Here is a 19,185-nt window from a genome sequence, read left to right on the forward strand (position 1 = left end):
GGCCTTTAATATTGTTTTTGATTAGGTTGGCTGTGGCCAAGAAGCTCATAAATGGTGCAAACACATGCTTATTCCTTATGGGAGCCTCTGCAATGTAGTGATTTTGGTTTCTCTTTACCTGCTGATCCATGTGTGATTGGAACACACATGATTTCTGGCACTTTTCAAGGACTGTAAGTGGATGCTTTAACAGCTGAAAATGCATAGAGAGTCCAGTGCCAGGCTGCTACAGGGCTTTCACCTGGAAGAGAAGGATAGGTTACACTGTTCCAGAATACAAGTACGGAGTGGAGTCTTAAATACAGATTCTAGTTTAGAAAATACTCTGGCATTTGGCAAAGCAAATTTCCAGTAACTCACAATTAGGGCGCAGTGGTTCATCTGCCATGGATAGCTGGTGAGTAGGGGCTTGAGATGAACTCCTTAGTCTAAGTTTTAGAGGAATCCAAGTTAGGGTGAATGTGGAATTAACTATCTTGAGTATTCTTCCCTGAAATTGTGCCCCCCCCCCCGCCATTCAAATGGATGGAATTAGTTTTTGTTGAATGTAAAAGGACATCTGAGTGAACTTTCATTTGTTTTTGTTAGTCATTTATGCATACTAGAAGATAGTCTTGGGACAAGTTGAGTCTTTATTTACCAGTGGCTTCTGCATTTTCTAAGGGTGTACTGCAATGAGCAGTCTAATGCCAAGAATGCATTCCAACATGCTGCAGAGTAGGAAATTTGATCCCTAAAATGTTGACTTAGTGTTGGTTATGGTACATATTAGAAATCACCCAGTAATCCAGGACAGATTTTTGTCGCCCTCCAGGAAGTTAATGTTGATATGAAATACTAAGGAGCGTGGGGGCACTGGGGCTATGGGCTCTGCAGGCCCAGAGTGCTGCTTAAATTGCCACCCATATGAAGAGGAAATGTGCCATGTGCTTTTTTTCCTCTTCTACATTTGGGCTTCCTTATGGCTTCGTTGCTTCTGGGTTCCCAAGTCTGCAATGTTAGATATTAGACTTCCTCCTCCCTTGGCACGGGCACATTTATGATTTTCTGTGGCTCATCACCAGCAGCCAAGATTTTTGTATGCTTTTTCCCTCTTAAACTTGTTAGCTTTCAGCTTGCTTGTTTATAGACATCTCTGTTAAAAGGAACCCCCTGCTCAAGATCTAGCACCAGCATGACTGCAGCAGGGGAGTTTAGGGGTTGGTGTGATACCAGTCATTTAAAAACCCATTTGCCGTGTACTTTGTGTTTTTTATTTTGCCTCCTGTTTCCCTTGAGGTCACAACTTGCTTGCTGGGCATGAGTGCATCTGGGTCCAGCTGTTTACTCTCAACTGACTTATGCCGGTGTACTTTAAGAAAAGTGTGAGTTCAGCCACGTGGTAGATGATTGAAGTGCATGGCCGCTTCCTTTTAGAGGAAACAAGTATGTCTTCGGCCTCTTCTTGCACAGTGATTTCCCCCTCTCTCTGGGTGGACGGCTTTCTCTTGTCCTTAGCGAACAAGTCACCTAATGCTGGGAATTAATTGCTGTTTCTTGCTGTGTCTTGCCTGGTGCATACAGATGGCTTTCTCTCTTTTTTCCTCTGTTAACGAAGGTGGTGGAGTTCTTGGGTTGGTCCAACAGTGGTAGACTTCTAACTATTTATCTGTTTAGGTATCTGATTGCCAAAGATAATTCTATTATAAAGGACTGAGGGAACGATTCTATAGGTAGTTTATCCGTAACTGTGTCCTGGGCCACGGATAGGCTGAAAGCCTCACTGAGATCCAAATTTTCAAATGATGGCATGTTGAGGGTGAGTATTAATGAGAGTAACCATGCATTTGAGCACTTACAATGTGCAAGCTGTATGCTGGGTCTCTCCATGAATTTACTGATTTAATTTTCAAAACCATGAGAGGTGGGTTTCTGTTGTTACTCCTCCCACTTTACACATGAGGAAACAGTAAAAATGAGAAATTTGCCCTAGGGCAATATGCTAGTAAAAGGTAGAGTTCTGATATGAATCAAGGTTTGTCTGATTCTCTAGAGTTGTAACGTAAAATACTAAATTTGCTTCTCTAAAATAAATGTTTTAAGCACTAAGGCTTATTGGGACATTATTTTTGCAATGGCCCAGACCTCTTAAATGGGGTGAAAGACTGAAAAGTTACAATTTTACATTATGTCTAGATTTCTGTCCATTTAGAATTTTATTTAAGTTTCTGATGAGTGGCCATGTGATCCCAGTGTAAGAGTTGGCAGCATTTGGTCCTCAGGCCACTTTCTCTTCGGGAGGGGTCTTTGAAAGTGTTGGTGGGCTGGGGGTGGGTGGGTGGTGGATTGAGGCTCAAAAATAGACTCCTTCACTTTGATCTAAGTGAGAGTAACTTGCATTACAAAAATATTTGCAGAGTGATTTTACTTTCTATGACTTGGAGCACTTGCAGGAGAGGCAAAGATTATTGTCTTAATTTCCACTTGGGGAAAGTGAACACAAAGATTAAGTGCCTCACACAGAGTTTTCTAGTAGAGTCAGCTCTAAAACCAAGGTTTAAAGTTCCCTTAGGCTGTGTGACTTTAGGCAAGTCACTTCTCTGAATCTATATCCTCAACTGTGTAATGAGGAGAAGTATCTACCTTGCAGGCTTCAATAAATATTAATGAGATATGTGAAAATACTATTATCAAATAAAATTTGAACATGACTCCTGGTTGGTAGAGACCCCTGCTTGAGAGGGGGATAGTATTGGTGGTTAAAGACTGTTGTTGATCTTCACTGAATTAAAAGCTAGTTGGTTAAGTGTCTGACTCTTGATTTCGGCTCAGGTCCATGATCTCACAGTTCGGGAGATTAAGCCCCATGTAGAGCTCTGTTATGACAGCATGGAGCTTGCTTGCGATTCTCTCTCCCCCTCTTTCTCTGCCCTTTTCTCCCTCTCCCTCTGAAAATAAATAAGCTGAAAAAAAAAAAAGCTATCCCATAGTTTTTAGCTGCATCTAAGTTATATTAATACTTAAAAGAAAAAACCAACAAATTTTATTAAGTACCTGTTGTCAGTTTGAGAGACAGATTTGTGCAGTGGTTCTCCAGGGGATGGGGAGTGGGGGGGGGGTCCCTAACCATTAGCCTCAGCATTACCTGAGCCCTGTTTAGAAATGCAAATACTCATCTAGACCTACTGAATCCAAAACTTTAGCATTGTTTTAACAAACCCTCCAGGCCATTGTGATGCAGGCCCAAGTTAGAACTACCGGATTTATGCATCTATGCTCAACTGGGCTAGAGTCCATCAGAATGACCTGAGGGGCTTCTTCCAGATTACACCATAGGCTAATATTTCAGATGTATGTGTTTCTCCCAAGATGTGAAAGAGTTACTGGATACAGAAAAGGTTAAAAGTGCTTGGGGTTGGGGGAGAAGAAAGGAAATACTTTTGAGATGGATCTTCTATTATGCAATAATGATAAACTCTAGTGACAGAAAATGTCTGTTTTCTTTATAGGGCTTGGGGACTCCCTGCCTTCCATTTCTCTTTCTCTTAGCTCTTTGGTGACATGTAGCATGAGGATAATCTGAATCTGTGGTACTGGTTGTTTGATGAAGGTGGAAAAGATAATTTTAGGATGGTGACCTGTGGTCTCCAGGTATGACCAGCCAAGTAAATTGCTTAAGAAAGTGATTCTTGTAGATGCCAGTTTGGAAAGCTTTAATTGAACACCATGATGTCCCTTCTGCTTATGATGGCTTGTGATCTGAGAACAGGACCTTCAGTGATATGCTGGTCTCTCAGGTCATCCTCAAAGACCTCCCTCCCTCTCTCACCTGAGCCCCAGTGGCTAGCCAGTTGTACTGTGATTTTTCCTTTCCTTGTGTCTCTTGTCTTAAAGTCCTAGCAAATAAACCCATTAAGTCAACTCCTGACAAATCGCCCATCTTTGAAGTAGATGATGTCTCTCTAAGGGGTGGACATTTGAGCCAAGACCTGTCCCTAGTTGTATGTAATAAATAATGATTGTACTTGACCCAGAAATGGAAGTTAGAGAAATGGTCAGATAATAAACAGTAACCATGCAAAAGACCTAGTGGAGAACCCGTGTTCTGGTACACCTGTGCTTTCTGAAAACCTGATGTGGTTTCTGTATCGTCCCCAATACAAGCAAGTTTCCTTGTACCAGGCCTCTTTTCCTTCCTGCCTGAGGACTGAAGCTGAGATCACTGTGACCCGGCTGCAATGAAGGCTGAGGGTTCCAGGAGGCAGTATGCTGACAGTTTGATCTGGGATTTAACATTTGTATGCACAGACAAAAATTCCAGTAGGGAGTTTTATGTTCTTTGTGTGTGTGTTTGTGTGTTTTAAACTCATTTTGTCGTCCCTCTGCCTTATAGCTTTCTTTATTTTCTCTGTTCTTTTTTTCCCTCTTTTTCATTCTGTCCTCTGGTGTCTAACTCCGTTAGCAGAACACAGAGCACATGGAGGCCTCCGTAACTTTACCACACCAGAACTGCTTAAATGTTTTTAAAAGTACTGGAGATGCAACTTATACCACTTTCAGATCAACATCATTTTAGTAAAAATTCCTGATATCTGTGTACCTCTGTTGGAGTTGCCTGGCTAACTAGCAGCAGCCAGTGCCTTTATCTAATAAACTAACAAACAGAAGTTTTTCTAAATGATCTCTACCTCTTCTGCTCTCTTTTCCCACTTTATTGCCTTGGTCTGGAGACTGTTTCTTAGCCCTCCTTGATCTGTTTTTGGGGTTGTGTTGGGACATGACAGATTTGTAACATTTTTGTTTTTCTTTCTGGTCTGTGATTTGAATTCTCTGCTTTCCCAGCGCAGCTTTGAATCGGCTTCTTTAAAACCCCTGCATAAAACCTCAAGTGACCAATATGTGGTCTCATTATGGTATTTTGGTTTAAAATAAAATGAGATTGAGATAGCTGGGTTCATCCACCCAGACACATTCACCAAAAGGAAATTCTGTGTGCCTTGAATAAAAGTGTATGAGCCAAACACACTTGAGGGTAAGGGGGTGAGGAAGAGATAAATTTTAGCTAGATTTGCATAACTTAGCATGCCAAGTACACATCTCAATTTGATTATACTGGCCAGAGATAACAAATAAAGAGGAGAGACAAATAAGCTTCAGAAAAGACAGCTGGTAACATTGGTCTGGTCCAATGTATTTCTAGTATAAATGATGAAGCCAGGGTCTCCTATACACATTTGTGTGAACAGTGGTGTAGAGAGGGTTGGTACCAATGTACTTTTGGAGCTTTGAAAAGAACTGGACAATTTACGGGACTCTTCGCTTTTCATTCAGGGAATTGTTGACCTTAAAAAAGCCATTCTTTAACTTACTTGATCGTGCCTGTTACAGTTCAGAGTGAACTTAGGGGGACCAGGTGAGAGACTGGCATTTTTGGAAAGTGGTCCAAGGCAGCACTAGGAATTAAATAAACACAGTGGCATTGCTGCTGCTTCTCAGTGTCTTTACTGAAATACAGGACTTGATTGGATTGATGACAAACGGAATCTCCGACTGCATGTAAATCAAGTTCCTACAGCTCAATGATGTGTCACAGACACCTTTTATAGTACAGAAGGAGAAATTTTGGCAGGATGTAGAACTGTGCACTTAGAGAAATTTAGGATCTTTTTATATAACCCATGCAAGACCAGTCCAAGTTTGGAGTTATAGATAAAATAAAAGGAGTGGGGAAAAGGAGAGCTTTTTAAAGAGAAAGCAAATGAGGCCTTAAAGTTTTATGACTAGGAGCAGTTTTTGCCTTTGCCTTTTTTTGTTTGTTTTTGAGCAGTTATCTGCAAAGCAGTTTAATATGGAAGAACGAGGAGTATTTTAGAAACTAGGTCAGAAGTAGGTGTGATTTAGAAGTGTTATCTTTATTGAACTTTATTGAAAAGTTGCTGGGGTGGCTCAGTCGGCTGGGCTGACTCTTGATTTCGGCTCAAGACATGATGTCACGGTTAGTGGAATCAAGCCCTGCATCAGGCTCTGTGCTGACAGCGTGGAGACTGCTTGGGGTTCTCTCTCTCCCTCTCTGCCCCTCTCCCGCTTGTGCGCACCCCCCCCCCCCCAAATAAATAAATAAACTTAAAGATAAGTTGCTGTGTACCCTCCTGGGTGAATCTCTGTAAGGTTACATGACCCTTGCCTCTCCGTGTATTCCTTAAGTGTACCTTATGACTTAATGATAAATGACAAATGAGCAGGGCAGAAAATGTCTAAAAAACTGCACCACTCAGTTGGGCTTGTGGTCCATCCACAAGGTCCTTTCCCTCCTAGAAACACCAAAGGGTGGTTTGTGGGAGGAAGTACCTTTTCCTGGTGTCAATCCATCCCACCTTATGTGGGTAGCAAGATCTGCCCATTGTTTTTAATTATTGGGCATTTATTGGGATGCAGTATCCCAGCCGATCTTTCTTGCACACCATCAAGATTTCCTAGACTTTGATCATATTCCCCGTTTCTCAGTTTTGGGGATAATAACATTTTTTTTGGCTCACTTAATTACCCAGTCCTGTTACTGACTTTGAAGCATACGATAGTTGGGACTTGCCAGTGTAATAAATCTTAATGGCAGAACTTTTTTTTGGAAAACCTGTGAGTGCCTACCTTCCTTTTGCCAATTGCTTACAGTAACTCAACAAATACTTCCCGAGCTTCTACAATGTATCAGTCACTGTGTTGTGAACATGGGATTCATAATTTCTGCCTCCATGGAGTACTTTCTAGTGGGGAAAGATGTAAGTAAATAATCACAAATAACCATAATTAAATTGTAATAAGTGCACTGGAGGAGAAGTACCACATTCATTCAGTAAATTATCTTCCAACCATTTTTAAAAGTAAATTTCTATTTATGATTACCGTGGCTACTGGGTGACTTTGTAATGTTGGGCTCTTGGGATGGGTACTGGCCAGTTCTGATTCCCTTTCCCTTCACTGCTCCAGGGTCAAGTGTTACAGGAAATTCTCCATCTAAGATTGGACTTGTAATGGGCTAGAGTCCATTGTTTCTCATCGAGGCTCTTCTTTGTGTGGAGATGCATTGCAGGACATTTGGCATCCTGCTCCCCAGGTAATAAATGCCAGTAGCACCACAGAGTTGATATGATAACCAAAAAAAGGCACTTTGATACATTTATTTCCAAACACTTCTCAGGGATTTAGTACTGTCCTGGTTGAAAACTATTAGGCTTTATTTACTGTCAGGATTCTTGGGAGGAGCTACTGAACAAATTCCTTTGGGAGAACAGACTGAAAGTAGATGGAGCTTGAAAACTGGACTCCTCAATCCTTTTGATGTCTGACTTGTGTGTTCTTGATTCTTAAGCATTTACTTTGAAACTGTGCTTTCAACCCATTCTGCTCTTCCTCTTATTGAGGGTAGAGAGAGGGAAGTAATGTCTGTTGTATGTATAGTTTATGAACTGGTACTTTAACGAGCATTTCACATACCTAATCACTTCAGCTGTCTCATATCTTTGTTAGGTTTTAATCCCCGTTTTACAGATGGCTCTGGTGCCAAGGGAGGTGACTTGTCAAAGCCTATACTTTTTTCTCTGTTTTAAAAAGCATAACCTTAATTTATTTGATTGTTAGTTAACCTCTAATTGACCACTTTGGGTTTCTGGTCTGGAATGCATGGGGACCAGACCTTATATGTTCTGGTTGCTAAGCTTTGTTTCTAGACATTTGGGACTTGTGTAGGATGATAATAGCTAACATTTTGGGTGCTAGAGGATATAACAGTCAATTAAACACACGTCCACCTCTAGTTCTTCTAGACACATACCCACCCACTAGCTTATATATTCTAGTCTAGGATATAAACATTAAGCAAGATAAATAGTAAACCATAGAGTGTTCTAGTGATACATGCTCAGGAGAAAGATTTGTCATGGACCAGGTATAAGAGGTGTGCAGGATTGAAATTTTAGATGGGTTCACCAGGGAAGACCAGATTAAAGTGTTATTTGATGTGAAAGAGAGCTAGACTAATACCTGAAGAAAGAGTACCTGGTGGAGAGATAGTGAGGCCAGAGCATATCCTGCTGGTTTGAGGAACAGTGTTTTGTTTTAATGTATCAACTCATTCATTCATTGCTGAGGGTGCTACTACTATTGTCTCTATTCTGTTGTTGCAGAAACTGAGAGACAGAGAAGTTGAAGGCATTGCAGGGGCAGAGCTCTTAACCATTATGTGGGACTGGCCACCCAGGGCCAAAGCATTTCCTCTGCACGAACAAGGTTAGGAATTGCAAGGCCTCTAGAATTTCACTTTCTCTTCGACAGTTTTCCTACTTTTAAAGTAGGAAAGTTTGTTTCACACACAAATCTTTACCTTCCTGGAGCTTATATTCTAGTCTAGAATACAGATGGTGAACAAGATAAGTATATAGTACGTTAGTGATACGTGTTCAGGTGAACAAGATAATCCAGGAACCGGGTATAGGAATTTAGGAAAGCTTGGCTTTGACTGAGAATGCTGCTTATTTGGGAATCTGGGAATCTGAGGTGCATTCCTGATTGTTTCTCTGTTGGCCAGGCACTGCCCTCTTCAGACCCTTTCTTGGCTAAGGAAATTGGACATGTGCATCTGCGTTCTAGAGTCGCTTGGTGCTAGAGATGGGAGGAGTTTGGGAAAGAGGGCATGTAGCCCAAATGCTCCTAGACTGGACGTGAGAATCTCCTGAGGAGATTCTTGGCCCTGTCCCAGAGCTGCTGATTCAGAATCTGGAGGGCAGGATTCCATTGTGTTGCTGAGGAAGTTAAGGTACAACCCGGTTAGTGCCTTGCCCCTCCCCACCCCCAGCTCACCCCAGGGAGTCAGTCAGAGAACTGGGATGGGGACCCAGGTGTCCTCTCAGCTTAGTACTCCTCACCATGTTGTGCTGCTGCCTTACTCTTGAGATTAAAATATTGTCTAGAAGGGGATGTTTAATTTTGTCAGATGGCATTTCAGTTCCTGTTTAATCATCTTCTTGAGGCCTTACTGTTTTTAGAGCCCTGGGATTGAAGCAGCACCTAAAGAGGAATTCTTTCTCAAGAAGTTGTATGGTTTCTAGTGTTTTGGGGCACCTGGGTGGCACAGTCAGTTGTGTCCAACTCTTGATTTTGGCTCAGGTCGTGATCCCAGCGGTCATGGGATGGAGCCCCATGCATCGGGCTCCACAATGGGTGTGAAGCCTGTTTGGGATTCTCTCTCTCTTTCTCTCTCTCTCAAATTAAAAAAAAAAAAAAGGAAGTTGTATGGTTTTCTCAGAGGCTTTTGTAAGTCGTTGGAAATGGGAGAGATTCGTTAGCTAAGTTTGGTCTTTCAAAAAAGTGATCTTTGTCATTTACAGAAGAGCATTTTCTGTGTGAAAGGTGGCTAATTGAAAGTGTTCTGGATGAGAAAGCCTTGATCATTTGTTAATAAGTTCATTAGTTTGGTGCTGTAGCTGCATTATTTGAAGGACTCTTTCTGGAACCCAGGAAGAAATAAAGAAAATACCAGCCACCTGGTTGTGGTTTTTCTGGCATGTCTCTTTTGGGTGGACAGCTGTGAGGTGGTTATTACAGTTGGCTCTCATAATCTGTTTGAGTTTTGCTAGATGATTCAATGACTCTTACCCCTTTGGTCTCTCTTTTTTTTTTTTCCTACCCTTAGTTAGCGTTCTCTGTTCATCTGATCTGGAAGGATGGAGCACAGTAGCCTGAATTTCTCTGAGCCAGGGAGAGAGGCACCTTGTTCTGTATCACTTTAGAGACAGGTATGGGTTGGAAGGTCAAGTCTGATGTCTGGTTGCAGCCCCTCTTAGGGGTTTGGTCAGGCTGGTGCTTCAAGTGATGTCTTTGAAATGAGTTCTTACTTCGTCTGCAAAGAGGAACATGCCCTAATCTTCTAGAATTGTTTCTGTAAACAGGGGCGCTTTGGTGGTTCAGTTGGTTGAGTGGCCAACTTCGGCTCAGGTCATGATCTCGCCGTTTGTGGGTTCCAGCCCTGCATCAGGCTCTGTGCTGACAGCTCAGGGCCTGGAGCCTGCTTCAGATTTTGTGTCCCCATCTCTCTGTGCCCCTCCCTTGCTCATGCTCTATTTCTCTCTCTCAAAAATAAATAAACATTTTAAAAAATAGAATTGTTTCTGTAAACAGAATAGGGTTGATTTTCATTGAGTTTGGATTTAAAAAAAAAAATTGTTTTTAATGTTTATTTTTGAGACAGAGACAGAGCATGAACGAGGGAGAGGCAGAGAGAGAGGGAGACACAGAACCCGAAGGAGGGTCCAGGCTCTGAGCTGTCAGCACAGACCCCGACGCGGGGCTCGAACTCATGAACTGTGAGATCATGACCTGAGCCGAAGTCAAATGCTCAACCAACTGAGCCACCCAGGCGCCCCTGGGTTTTTAATTTATATTCAACTTGGACACTTGTGGAATTTGAAAAGATTTGGTTTTTAAACCTGTCTCTTCGGAGTGGTAGATGTTGGTAATTTCTCTCTCACCATAGGCAGATGACCAGTTTGTTTAGAATGTGAATGAACTAGAACTAGAATGAATTGTTTCCCATCTCTTGTAAAGTAGAAAATTTGGGGTATGATTCTGAGATTAAGAAGGATAATAAGAATCTTGGGCTGAGTGGGTTTGATTTCCTGGGTCAGGTGTTGGTATGTCTGATGAGATATTTTTCTCATCCCATCATCAACTTCAATTTAGCTTCAGAAAATCTTAATGACTCTGGTGAGGCCAATAGGAAGTTAAGGAATGTTTTATTGTCCTAGGTCACATAAACAGTAAGGAAACCTGTTTAAACGCAAACCCAAATGAAGGAAGTCTCTTTATTTTAGGAGGCAGAGTCTGGGGATAGAACTAAACAGATTTCTGGGCAGTTTCTCTTCAGCCGGAGTAAGGGTTTTTGAACAATTTTCAAAGCCACGAAATACTGGAAGAGTAAGTAAGAAAAGGATGAGGCGGCTTTGGATACAGATGTGTGTGGCTGGGGAGGGGGACACCATGAGAATGACTTATTCTGGGTAACTAATGTGTACCAGGGTAAAAAGGGCGGTTCGTTTTAGGGGAGTCTATTCTGTCCACCCTAGGATCCCAGTGGAGCCACGTGGAGCTCGCGGGAAGCTGAAAGCGTTGGTTGGGAGAGTCCTTACCTTTTATATTTGTCCCCGCCTGGAATGCTCCTCAACAGGGGAGGGTCCCGAACGGGAACTGGATCAACAGCTGCCGCCTGTCCCTGTAATCACAGGAAGCTGAGGCCGGGTGCCTTTGTATGGGAGCTCCGCGGCCAGACAATAGTTTGTGCTGGCGGGGCCATGTGGCGAGTCACGTGACCCGGGGCTGTTTTCTGCCGGGGTCCTTACCCATCTGTTCTCTCTCGGCTCTTTCTGGGTTATCAGGCGCCAGTCCAAGTCCTCCCAGGCAGCCAGCTTCATGGCCAGAGATTACGAGCACTAACCTTCCTGGCAGGGGCGGTGTGGCTTCGCGTTTATGCAGATTAGCCATGTGTTTCTCACTTCAAGGCGTTCCACAGGAAAAGCCTTTTCCTGTGTTTGGCTCTCAGTGGGCGGTTCCCAGCTTACTGTACTGGGACTCGCGAGCAGCAGGCGTGCACGAGAGGGATCACAGTACACTGGCCCCCTCCCATTCCACCTCCAGTGCTACGTCACCACAACACAACCGCTCGCGCTCTCATACTGTTGGTGTCATTCATTCGGTGCCAAGATTGCTTTAAAAAATTCCCTTGGCCCCAGTTCAAACAGGAGTACAGCTGGGATGTGTTAGATTTTAGGCAGTCTGCCCTCAATTTGAGATGAGTTATAAATAGCAGTGCCGACTTCCTTAACTACCGCTCTCTGAGGTAAAATGCAGGTTAATTACTGTGGGAATCAATTAGGGGGTTCTTTCGGTTAAAGAGCCAGGGATGCTTTTTTTTTTATTGTTATTATTAAAAGTCATACAACAAATCTGGCCAGGAATGAATTGAAAACACAAGGAGTAAGGAATAATATTTAAATGTCCAAATTCCAGGGTATGGCACTAAGTTTATACTGGCCCGGTCTAGTTGGCATTTAGGATGACAGAACAAATGGGAGGCAAGACTTCTGCTTTCTGATGGACACCGTCTCTGCAGCCCCGGCCCATCCATCTCCCCTCTTGTTCTTGCCAGTCTTGGGATACCAAATCTGGCTCCTTACGGTTGCTGCCTGGTCACGTCCTTTCTGCGCCTTTGGATTGAGACCAAAGTCTGGAGCTTTTCTCAGTTGGACTTTCATTTCAAGAACATTGAGTTTGTCTTTCTTGGTGCCACTGCAACATGGTGTGATACATTTTGGTGAATAGTATCTTTCTGCCTGGAAGTTTGACAGGAGGCGGGGCGGGGGGGGGGGGGGTGGTGCTTCTCAGCTCTCTTCTCTTATCGGTCATGGTCAGAAGTTGGAGAATTTGAAGTCCAGTTTGTTGTATCCCAGCAACCCTGAGGATTGTTACGGCTTTCCTTGGGGTCAATAAGAAGTTGTAAGGGATCCCCTTAGCTCACTGGTCTGGAGGGGCATGTAATTCTTTCTGCTTAGGATAGGGGGACTCTATGCAAATGGACAGTCTACAACCTGCTAGAGGAAGGTCTAGCCTGCTAGGCCTCCTTGGCTTTGATGCCCCTAAACTGTGTCTTTTGATGCATTTTATTTGACAGGCAGTTTGTCAGTAATCTGGAAAGCGATAAGTGGTGGATGGAGGTGGATTTTTTTTCTTATGCCTCTTTCCCCCCTTTTTTAATTTTTATGTTTTTATGAATGCAGGAGAGTATATACAGCAAGAGGCGCGACTTCCCTGATCAAGGGGGCAGCATTTTCCTCTCAATTATGTGTCTTTGTGGCAGAGCCTTTGCTTTTGAAGTGTAATCACAGTAAAATCTACTCCTGTGGTTTCCCATTGAAAGGATTTCCTCTCCATCATTCCCAGAGTGGAATCTCTGGCTCTTTGCAGCCAGAATTTGGTGTTTCCCATCCCCTGCCTCTTTCTTGGTGTCTGCAGACTGCTGATACTGGCTTTTCTGTCTTGCATGTAGTAGGGATTTTTCTGGCCTGAGATTGCTCTTTTCCAATAAAACTGATTAGTGATGATTTAAAGCTCCTTTTCTGTTATGAGAGATTGGAAGATGGCATTTCATCTATAACTGCAAATCACAAATCTTTCACAATGGTTTTAAATGTCACAAGTATGAGTTAGGTCCCAACTTACCTCGCCTTTTGATATGAGCAAATGTTTAACTTGGACATGAGATCGGAGTAATCAGATTGTTTGAACTGAATATATTTTAGTTTGCTAAACTGAATATTCTGTTGATTAGAACTCTTTGGTGAAGAGAGGAGGTCAGAAGTCTGATGTCCAGGAAAGGGAAATGTCTTAGTTTTATTTTTACAATAAGAATTTCTTTGATTTGCATTTATTTTTGAACTGCAAAGATTTCCTAAAGTTGATGGAGAGATCCTTGAAATGTTTATTAACTAGCCTCTGCTAAGTAGGTGTCCTCCGTTGGGGGTGCAAGACCCTAGATATGAGGGAGGAAAAGGTAACTAACTGGCCTTTAGCCTTTTGTTTTTAAGGAGTGGGTTTGGGGATGCCTTTGCAATTTTGAAGACCTCTCTGGTGCAGGATGGCGCGTAAGATTCTTCTCAGAAGTATGCTTGTTTCCCCTTAGCTGCTTGTTCTACCCTGCCCTCTTTTTTCTTCCAGTTCAATCCACATTTTTTTTCTTCCCTCAAAGTCATAACCTGGTTTAGGGTATGCCCCTGACCCTATGGTTCGAGGGTTTGATCTGGACTTTCTCCCCATAGTATCCCCTGCCTACTTCTTAAAGTAGGGCAGCCTGGCACAGTGAAATTATACTGCCCTAGCTCTGCACTTGGGGTCTGTGGTGGTGGGGCAGGGTGGGGGATGACTTTGAAGGTAAAACACCCGATCTCTGGCTTCCTACAACGTAGTCTTGAGAGATGCAGTCAGTTAATTAGACAACTAAGTGCCATATCTTAGGATTCTGACTGAATTTGCCACAGGATGTTTAGAAACGTGACAGATCAGACGGTGCTGAAGAATGGGAAGTGGCTTCATGTTGAAGGGTTGGGTTTCTGCTAGTGGAATCCATTGTGGACAGGAGGGCAGGGCAGGGTACCATTGCATGGAGCTGGGCTTGTATCTCTGTGGGGAATTTTGGGGTGAGAATGAAAAAATGTGTAGAACTGGAGCACATTGTGCAGGGCTTTGGAGCCAGGCAGAAGCACTATTTATCATTATTGATAATGGCTACTATTTATTGGGCATTTAAATACCAGGCACTGTGTGTAGTGTGTTGTGTGCGTTTTAGATGAAAAAGTCACTGTTTAGATGGGCTTGTGTTCAAGGTCAGACAGTGGTAGAGTTAGGATTTGAACCCAAGTCTGTAGATGTACTACATTCTTTGCTCTTTCTATGTGATAGTGTCCAGGATGTAGACAGGGAGTTTGTAGCTATTGTTGGACAGGGAAAGATGAAAATGATTTGTGAGCATTGCTCTAGAACTGTGGAGTCCAATATGATAGTCACTAGCCACATGTGGTTATATGAATTTAATTAAGTAAATAAAAATAATCAAGTTCTTCAGTCACACTAGCTATATTTCAAGTACTTAATAGTCACCTGTCACAGAAAATTTGATCGGACAGTGTGTCTAGATCTCAGTAGTACACATTTGAATCATCCAAGGATCTTAAGGGGTGGAGAGGGTGGGTGGGCCCAAGCCCTTGCAGACTCTATAGTGCCTGCGTCTCTCCCTAGAGATTCCATTTGTGAAATTCACAGAAAATTCTGATCTGTAGCTCTGGTTGATAGCTGCTGCTCTAGAAGCTCCATAGTAACCATGGTAATGACTGCCCCTCTTGTGTTGTGGGGAGACCTGGACTGACAGAGATACCCAGAGTGGGCTGGTCTCCCTGTTCAGTAAATGTAGTCTCTTCACCTGGGAAGAGGGTGTCACCTGGGAGACACATGGAGAGCAGCTGCAGTTTGGGATGAGATGAGGATCTGGTCGTTATATGTGGCATAACTTAGCTGCGTAAGGCCCTGAGCTCTGTATGGGGAGGACTGGTGGTGTTTTGGCTTCACTGCCAGGTGTATCTGGGGAAGACCACATGCCATTTATTACTCACTAGTTCAATTGTTGTTAAATCTGAATTTCCTAAAAAGCCCCAAAAGAATCTGTGTAGCTCCAAAATTAATGACTGAGAGCTTTCTTAGAGCTTCTGACACAGAGGCAGGACTTAAACAAAAATGGTTTATGTAGGATGATTGAAACAACACTTTAATAATGTTGACATGTAGTAGTAATTTGGGATACAGTTTTACTGTGATTCACTGTAGTTTAGAAACTTGAAGGGTGCTCCCATCATCATTGCTAACCTTTTTAGCTGAGATTTTGCTGTAGCCTAAGAGAATTTTGCCTCAGCTTTTTTCCTCTTGGTATTTAGAAGAATAGTTTCTGTAGCTTTTTGTCTTATCCATTTTCCTCATGATAGCTTGACTTTCCCTCTATTATAAAATAATTATGTAGTACTCTGCCCCCCAAGAAAGATATGTACAGAGAACCAGTTATCTGAATGTGCCTCCCTCCCCTTAGAGGGGTTTTGTTGTTGTTTTAAGGTCTTACACACCTTAAATTATAGAATAATTTACTAACTACAGAATAATGGAACAGGAAAGGGGACCCTAGATATAATCTAAAGTTCTTAAGTGTGGCTCCTGGACCAGCAGCATCAACATCACTGGGGAACTGTTACAGATATGTATGCAAGGCCCAACCCTGAACCTACAGAGTCAGATACCCCAGGTGTGTGGGTCTCATCAGTCTGTGTTCTAACAAGCCCTCTAGCTGATTTTGATGCAGGCTAAAGTTTGAGAACTACTGAACTCCTTCTTAATTTGAGAGCTAATGATCTTCAGGTTCAGGGTATTAATATCTACTGCCCATTCCCAAATTAAAATTTAGTTTCCAAGTTTTGTGTCTGGTCCAAGCCTTCTTCTCAACTTGGGTGTATCTATTTAAGGTGTTTAGAGACACTCCCTCTACCCCACCCCCATGCCCACATCGATATGGGTAGGCATCTCTGGCTGGGAAATATGCTGGGCTCTATCCTATGTAGCTCCAGTAGGGTAGAGTTATGTCAGAAAGTGAATGAGCTGATTGAACTTGTCACTCAAAGAGCTGAAGGAAAGCTATACGTATAGCCAAATACTTGTGAATTGTACTTTGAGTTTCCATTATTGGTATACCTCTATGCCTTGTCCTTTAAAGAGACAAAAGTTATAATCCTTCTTACACATTCAAACTCTTGAATATTAAAGGAGATGAACTTTTCAGTTGAGATGCCCAAGGCTCTCAACAACTGTAACTTAGCCACGTTACCCATTTGGAAGAAAGCATAAATTTAAGTGCTTGTGGCATAGTATGAACGGTCTACAGATATGCAGAAAAGGGATTCTACTATTTAAAGAATGGAAACATCTAGATGCTTATGTATTTGAATTCCCAACCACAGTATTGAAGCATTAGTTTTGGTGGTGTTGAACAAGATATAGCAGCAATGTCCTCTCCCAGCTTGCAGGGCCTTTGTTCTGATTTTCTGCATCATAGAGTACATATATTCATTGCTCTATACATGGTTTTTCCCTTGGATCTCAAGTAGTACCACACTTATACAAGATGCTTTCATGGTGGTATTTTCATTTTGCAAATGATAAAATCAAGGTTCTGAGGAAGGTTAAGTGACTTGCCCACGGGTTACTGGGTCTGTACCATTGCTTTTTCACAGTAACTGTTTTTCTATGTGGCATACAGACCTATACTCTTGGGTTTATGTTCATATTGGCCAGGGGCTATCAAAGCTTCAGGTTAATGAAATGCTTTTTATTTTGTAGCCATCCAGTCCAATGGATCAGATGGGCAAGATGAGACCTCAGCCATATGGCGGGACTAACCCATACTCGCAACAACAGGGACCTTCATCAGGACCGCAGCAAGGACATGGGTACCCAGGGCAGCCATATGGGTCCCAGACCCCGCAGCGGTACCCGATGGCCATGCAGGGCCGGGCGCAGAGTACCATGGGCGGCCTCTCTTATGCACAGCAGGTAGATGGTGACTCCAGTTACCTTAACCCTTGTTGCTGTCCATGATCTGGTCTTAAGTTATAGAATCAGAATGTGTCTCTGGCATCTAAATCTCTTGAAAGGAGGATAGACCAACTAACTCAGTTGGCTCCAGTAGGCTGCTTACAAGGCCAAGGTAGTGGGTACCATCCCCTGTGTGCTTGAAGGAAAACTCCCTGGCCACAGGCTGTACAGATCTGTGTTCTTTGACCTGGCTGGCCTGCTTGTATTCACTGAGTAGTGATCTCTGGGAAGGTGGGAAGAAAGGCAGCAGCTAGGCACCTATCCACAGCTACCAAGAAAAGCCCCTCATGCCCTGAGCCCTGGGGATGGAAAAGACCCTTCACGTTTCCCAAGGCCTTCAGCATATAGCTGATTCAAAATGAATGGTTAGGAGGGACTGGGAATAGAAGAGAAGGGGAAGACCGAACCATAACGATGCTAACAGTGCTGTTATAAATGTTAAGATTTCCCTCATCTCCTCTTGTCTGGCCATCTGCACCATTATCTTTTTATTGTCATTTTTTTGTTTTGACAGCATTTTCTATCATTTATATTTGAGTAATACTCATACTGAAAATGGTGATGGACAGAATATAAAACCTAACTTTACTTCTAAGACTTTAAAGTATGCTCTTAAATATAGAAAATAGGATACTGTCACTTTGGGGTTTTTTGTTGTTTGTTTTCTTTTGTTTGGATTTTTTTTCCAATGAGAAAACAGAGGAAAAGATGGGTAGATATTATTAGGTTGGTTGTTTTTTGTTGCTTTTTGGTTTTGCCTGCTTACCAAATATATCCCCAGTGCCTAGAATCATGCCTAGTACAAGTAAACAGGTAGGCTTTCAGATATTTTTTGAATGAAGACTAAATGAAAAAGAGAGCCGAGTAGCTTAGAGATTTGCACACTGTCTGGGTTACTAAACCCAGTTTTCAGTTGGCTGAGCCAGGCTGCTGTTGACTATTCGTTGTGGCTAGGGTGCAGATTCCTAGCACTTACAAAAACAGTCTAGGCCATGATAAAAAGAGTAGGTTCATTGGTAAAAACAGCTGCTCTTGAACTCTTGTAAGTTGCTCAAATATTAAATAGTGTAAATTTTCTGTGGATGAATGCATTCTACTTGTAAACAAACCAACTAGTAACCCAGCTTGGCTGTCCTTCCTGGCTCAGTTGAGAGAGGGATGGTAGGAGAAACCATGGGCCTTCTAAGTGGGAGGCTTGGCTTGCCTGCTTTCTATACCCATCCTTAGGGCGTAGCTTCTGACAGAATACCTTTCTTCATCCAGAAGAGTCTGTGCTAAAAGTATCCTTTCCTTTCCTACAGATTCCTCCTTATGGACAACAAGGCCCCAGTGGGTATGGTCAACAGGGCCAGACTCCATATTACAACCAGCAAAGTCCTCACCCCCAGCAGCAGCAGCCACCCTACTCCCAGCAGCCACCATCCCAGAACCCTCACGCCCAGCCTTCCTATCAGCAGCAGCCGCAGTCTCAGCCGCCACAGCTCCCGTCTTCTCAGCCTCCCTATTCCCAGCAGCCATCCCAGCCTCCACATCAGCAGTCCCCGACTCCATACCCCTCCCAGCAATCCACGACGCAGCAGCACCCCCAGAGCCAGCCCCCCTACTCACAGCCACAGGCACAGTCTCCCTACCAGCAGCAGCAACCTCAGCAGCCAGCCTCCTCGACGCTCTCCCAGCAGGCTGCGTACCCTCAGCCCCAGTCTCAGCAGTCCCAGCAAACTGCCTATTCCCAGCAGCGCTTCCCTCCACCGCAGGTAAGGCACCTCTGCCTTTCACCCTTCCCTACATGTGACCACAGGCAACTCGGGGATTGGTTGTCCCGAGAACTTTGCCATACAAATTGGTTCTCAAATGTGCACTTAAAAACCAATTAAACTCTGGGTAAACATGCTAACTGGATTGATTGAACTAATAAAGGCATAACCTTAACTGCATAAAAACCTGTACCTTTCCTTACTGATGAAGACATAGGGCAATGGA

The 19,185-nt window shown here is 43.2% G+C and overlaps 1 protein-coding gene across 2 annotated transcripts in view; it reads left to right on the forward strand.

Moving 5' to 3' along the window:
* Positions 1 to 19,185, forward strand: part of ARID1A (AT-rich interaction domain 1A) — a 69,847-nt gene that overhangs the window by 8,571 nt on the left and 42,091 nt on the right. For both annotated transcript variants that reach the window (XM_043574152.1, XM_043574153.1), the window contains exons 2-3: positions 16,951 to 17,163; positions 18,507 to 18,959. In XM_043574152.1, coding sequence (XP_043430087.1) covers positions 16,951 to 17,163; positions 18,507 to 18,959 — 666 coding nt within the window. The remainder of the gene's footprint in view (positions 1 to 16,950; positions 17,164 to 18,506; positions 18,960 to 19,185) is intronic.

The sequence above is a fragment of the Prionailurus bengalensis genome, chromosome C1 (assembly GCF_016509475.1).
Source record: "Prionailurus bengalensis isolate Pbe53 chromosome C1, Fcat_Pben_1.1_paternal_pri, whole genome shotgun sequence".
Classification (NCBI taxonomy): domain Eukaryota; kingdom Metazoa; phylum Chordata; class Mammalia; order Carnivora; family Felidae; genus Prionailurus; species Prionailurus bengalensis.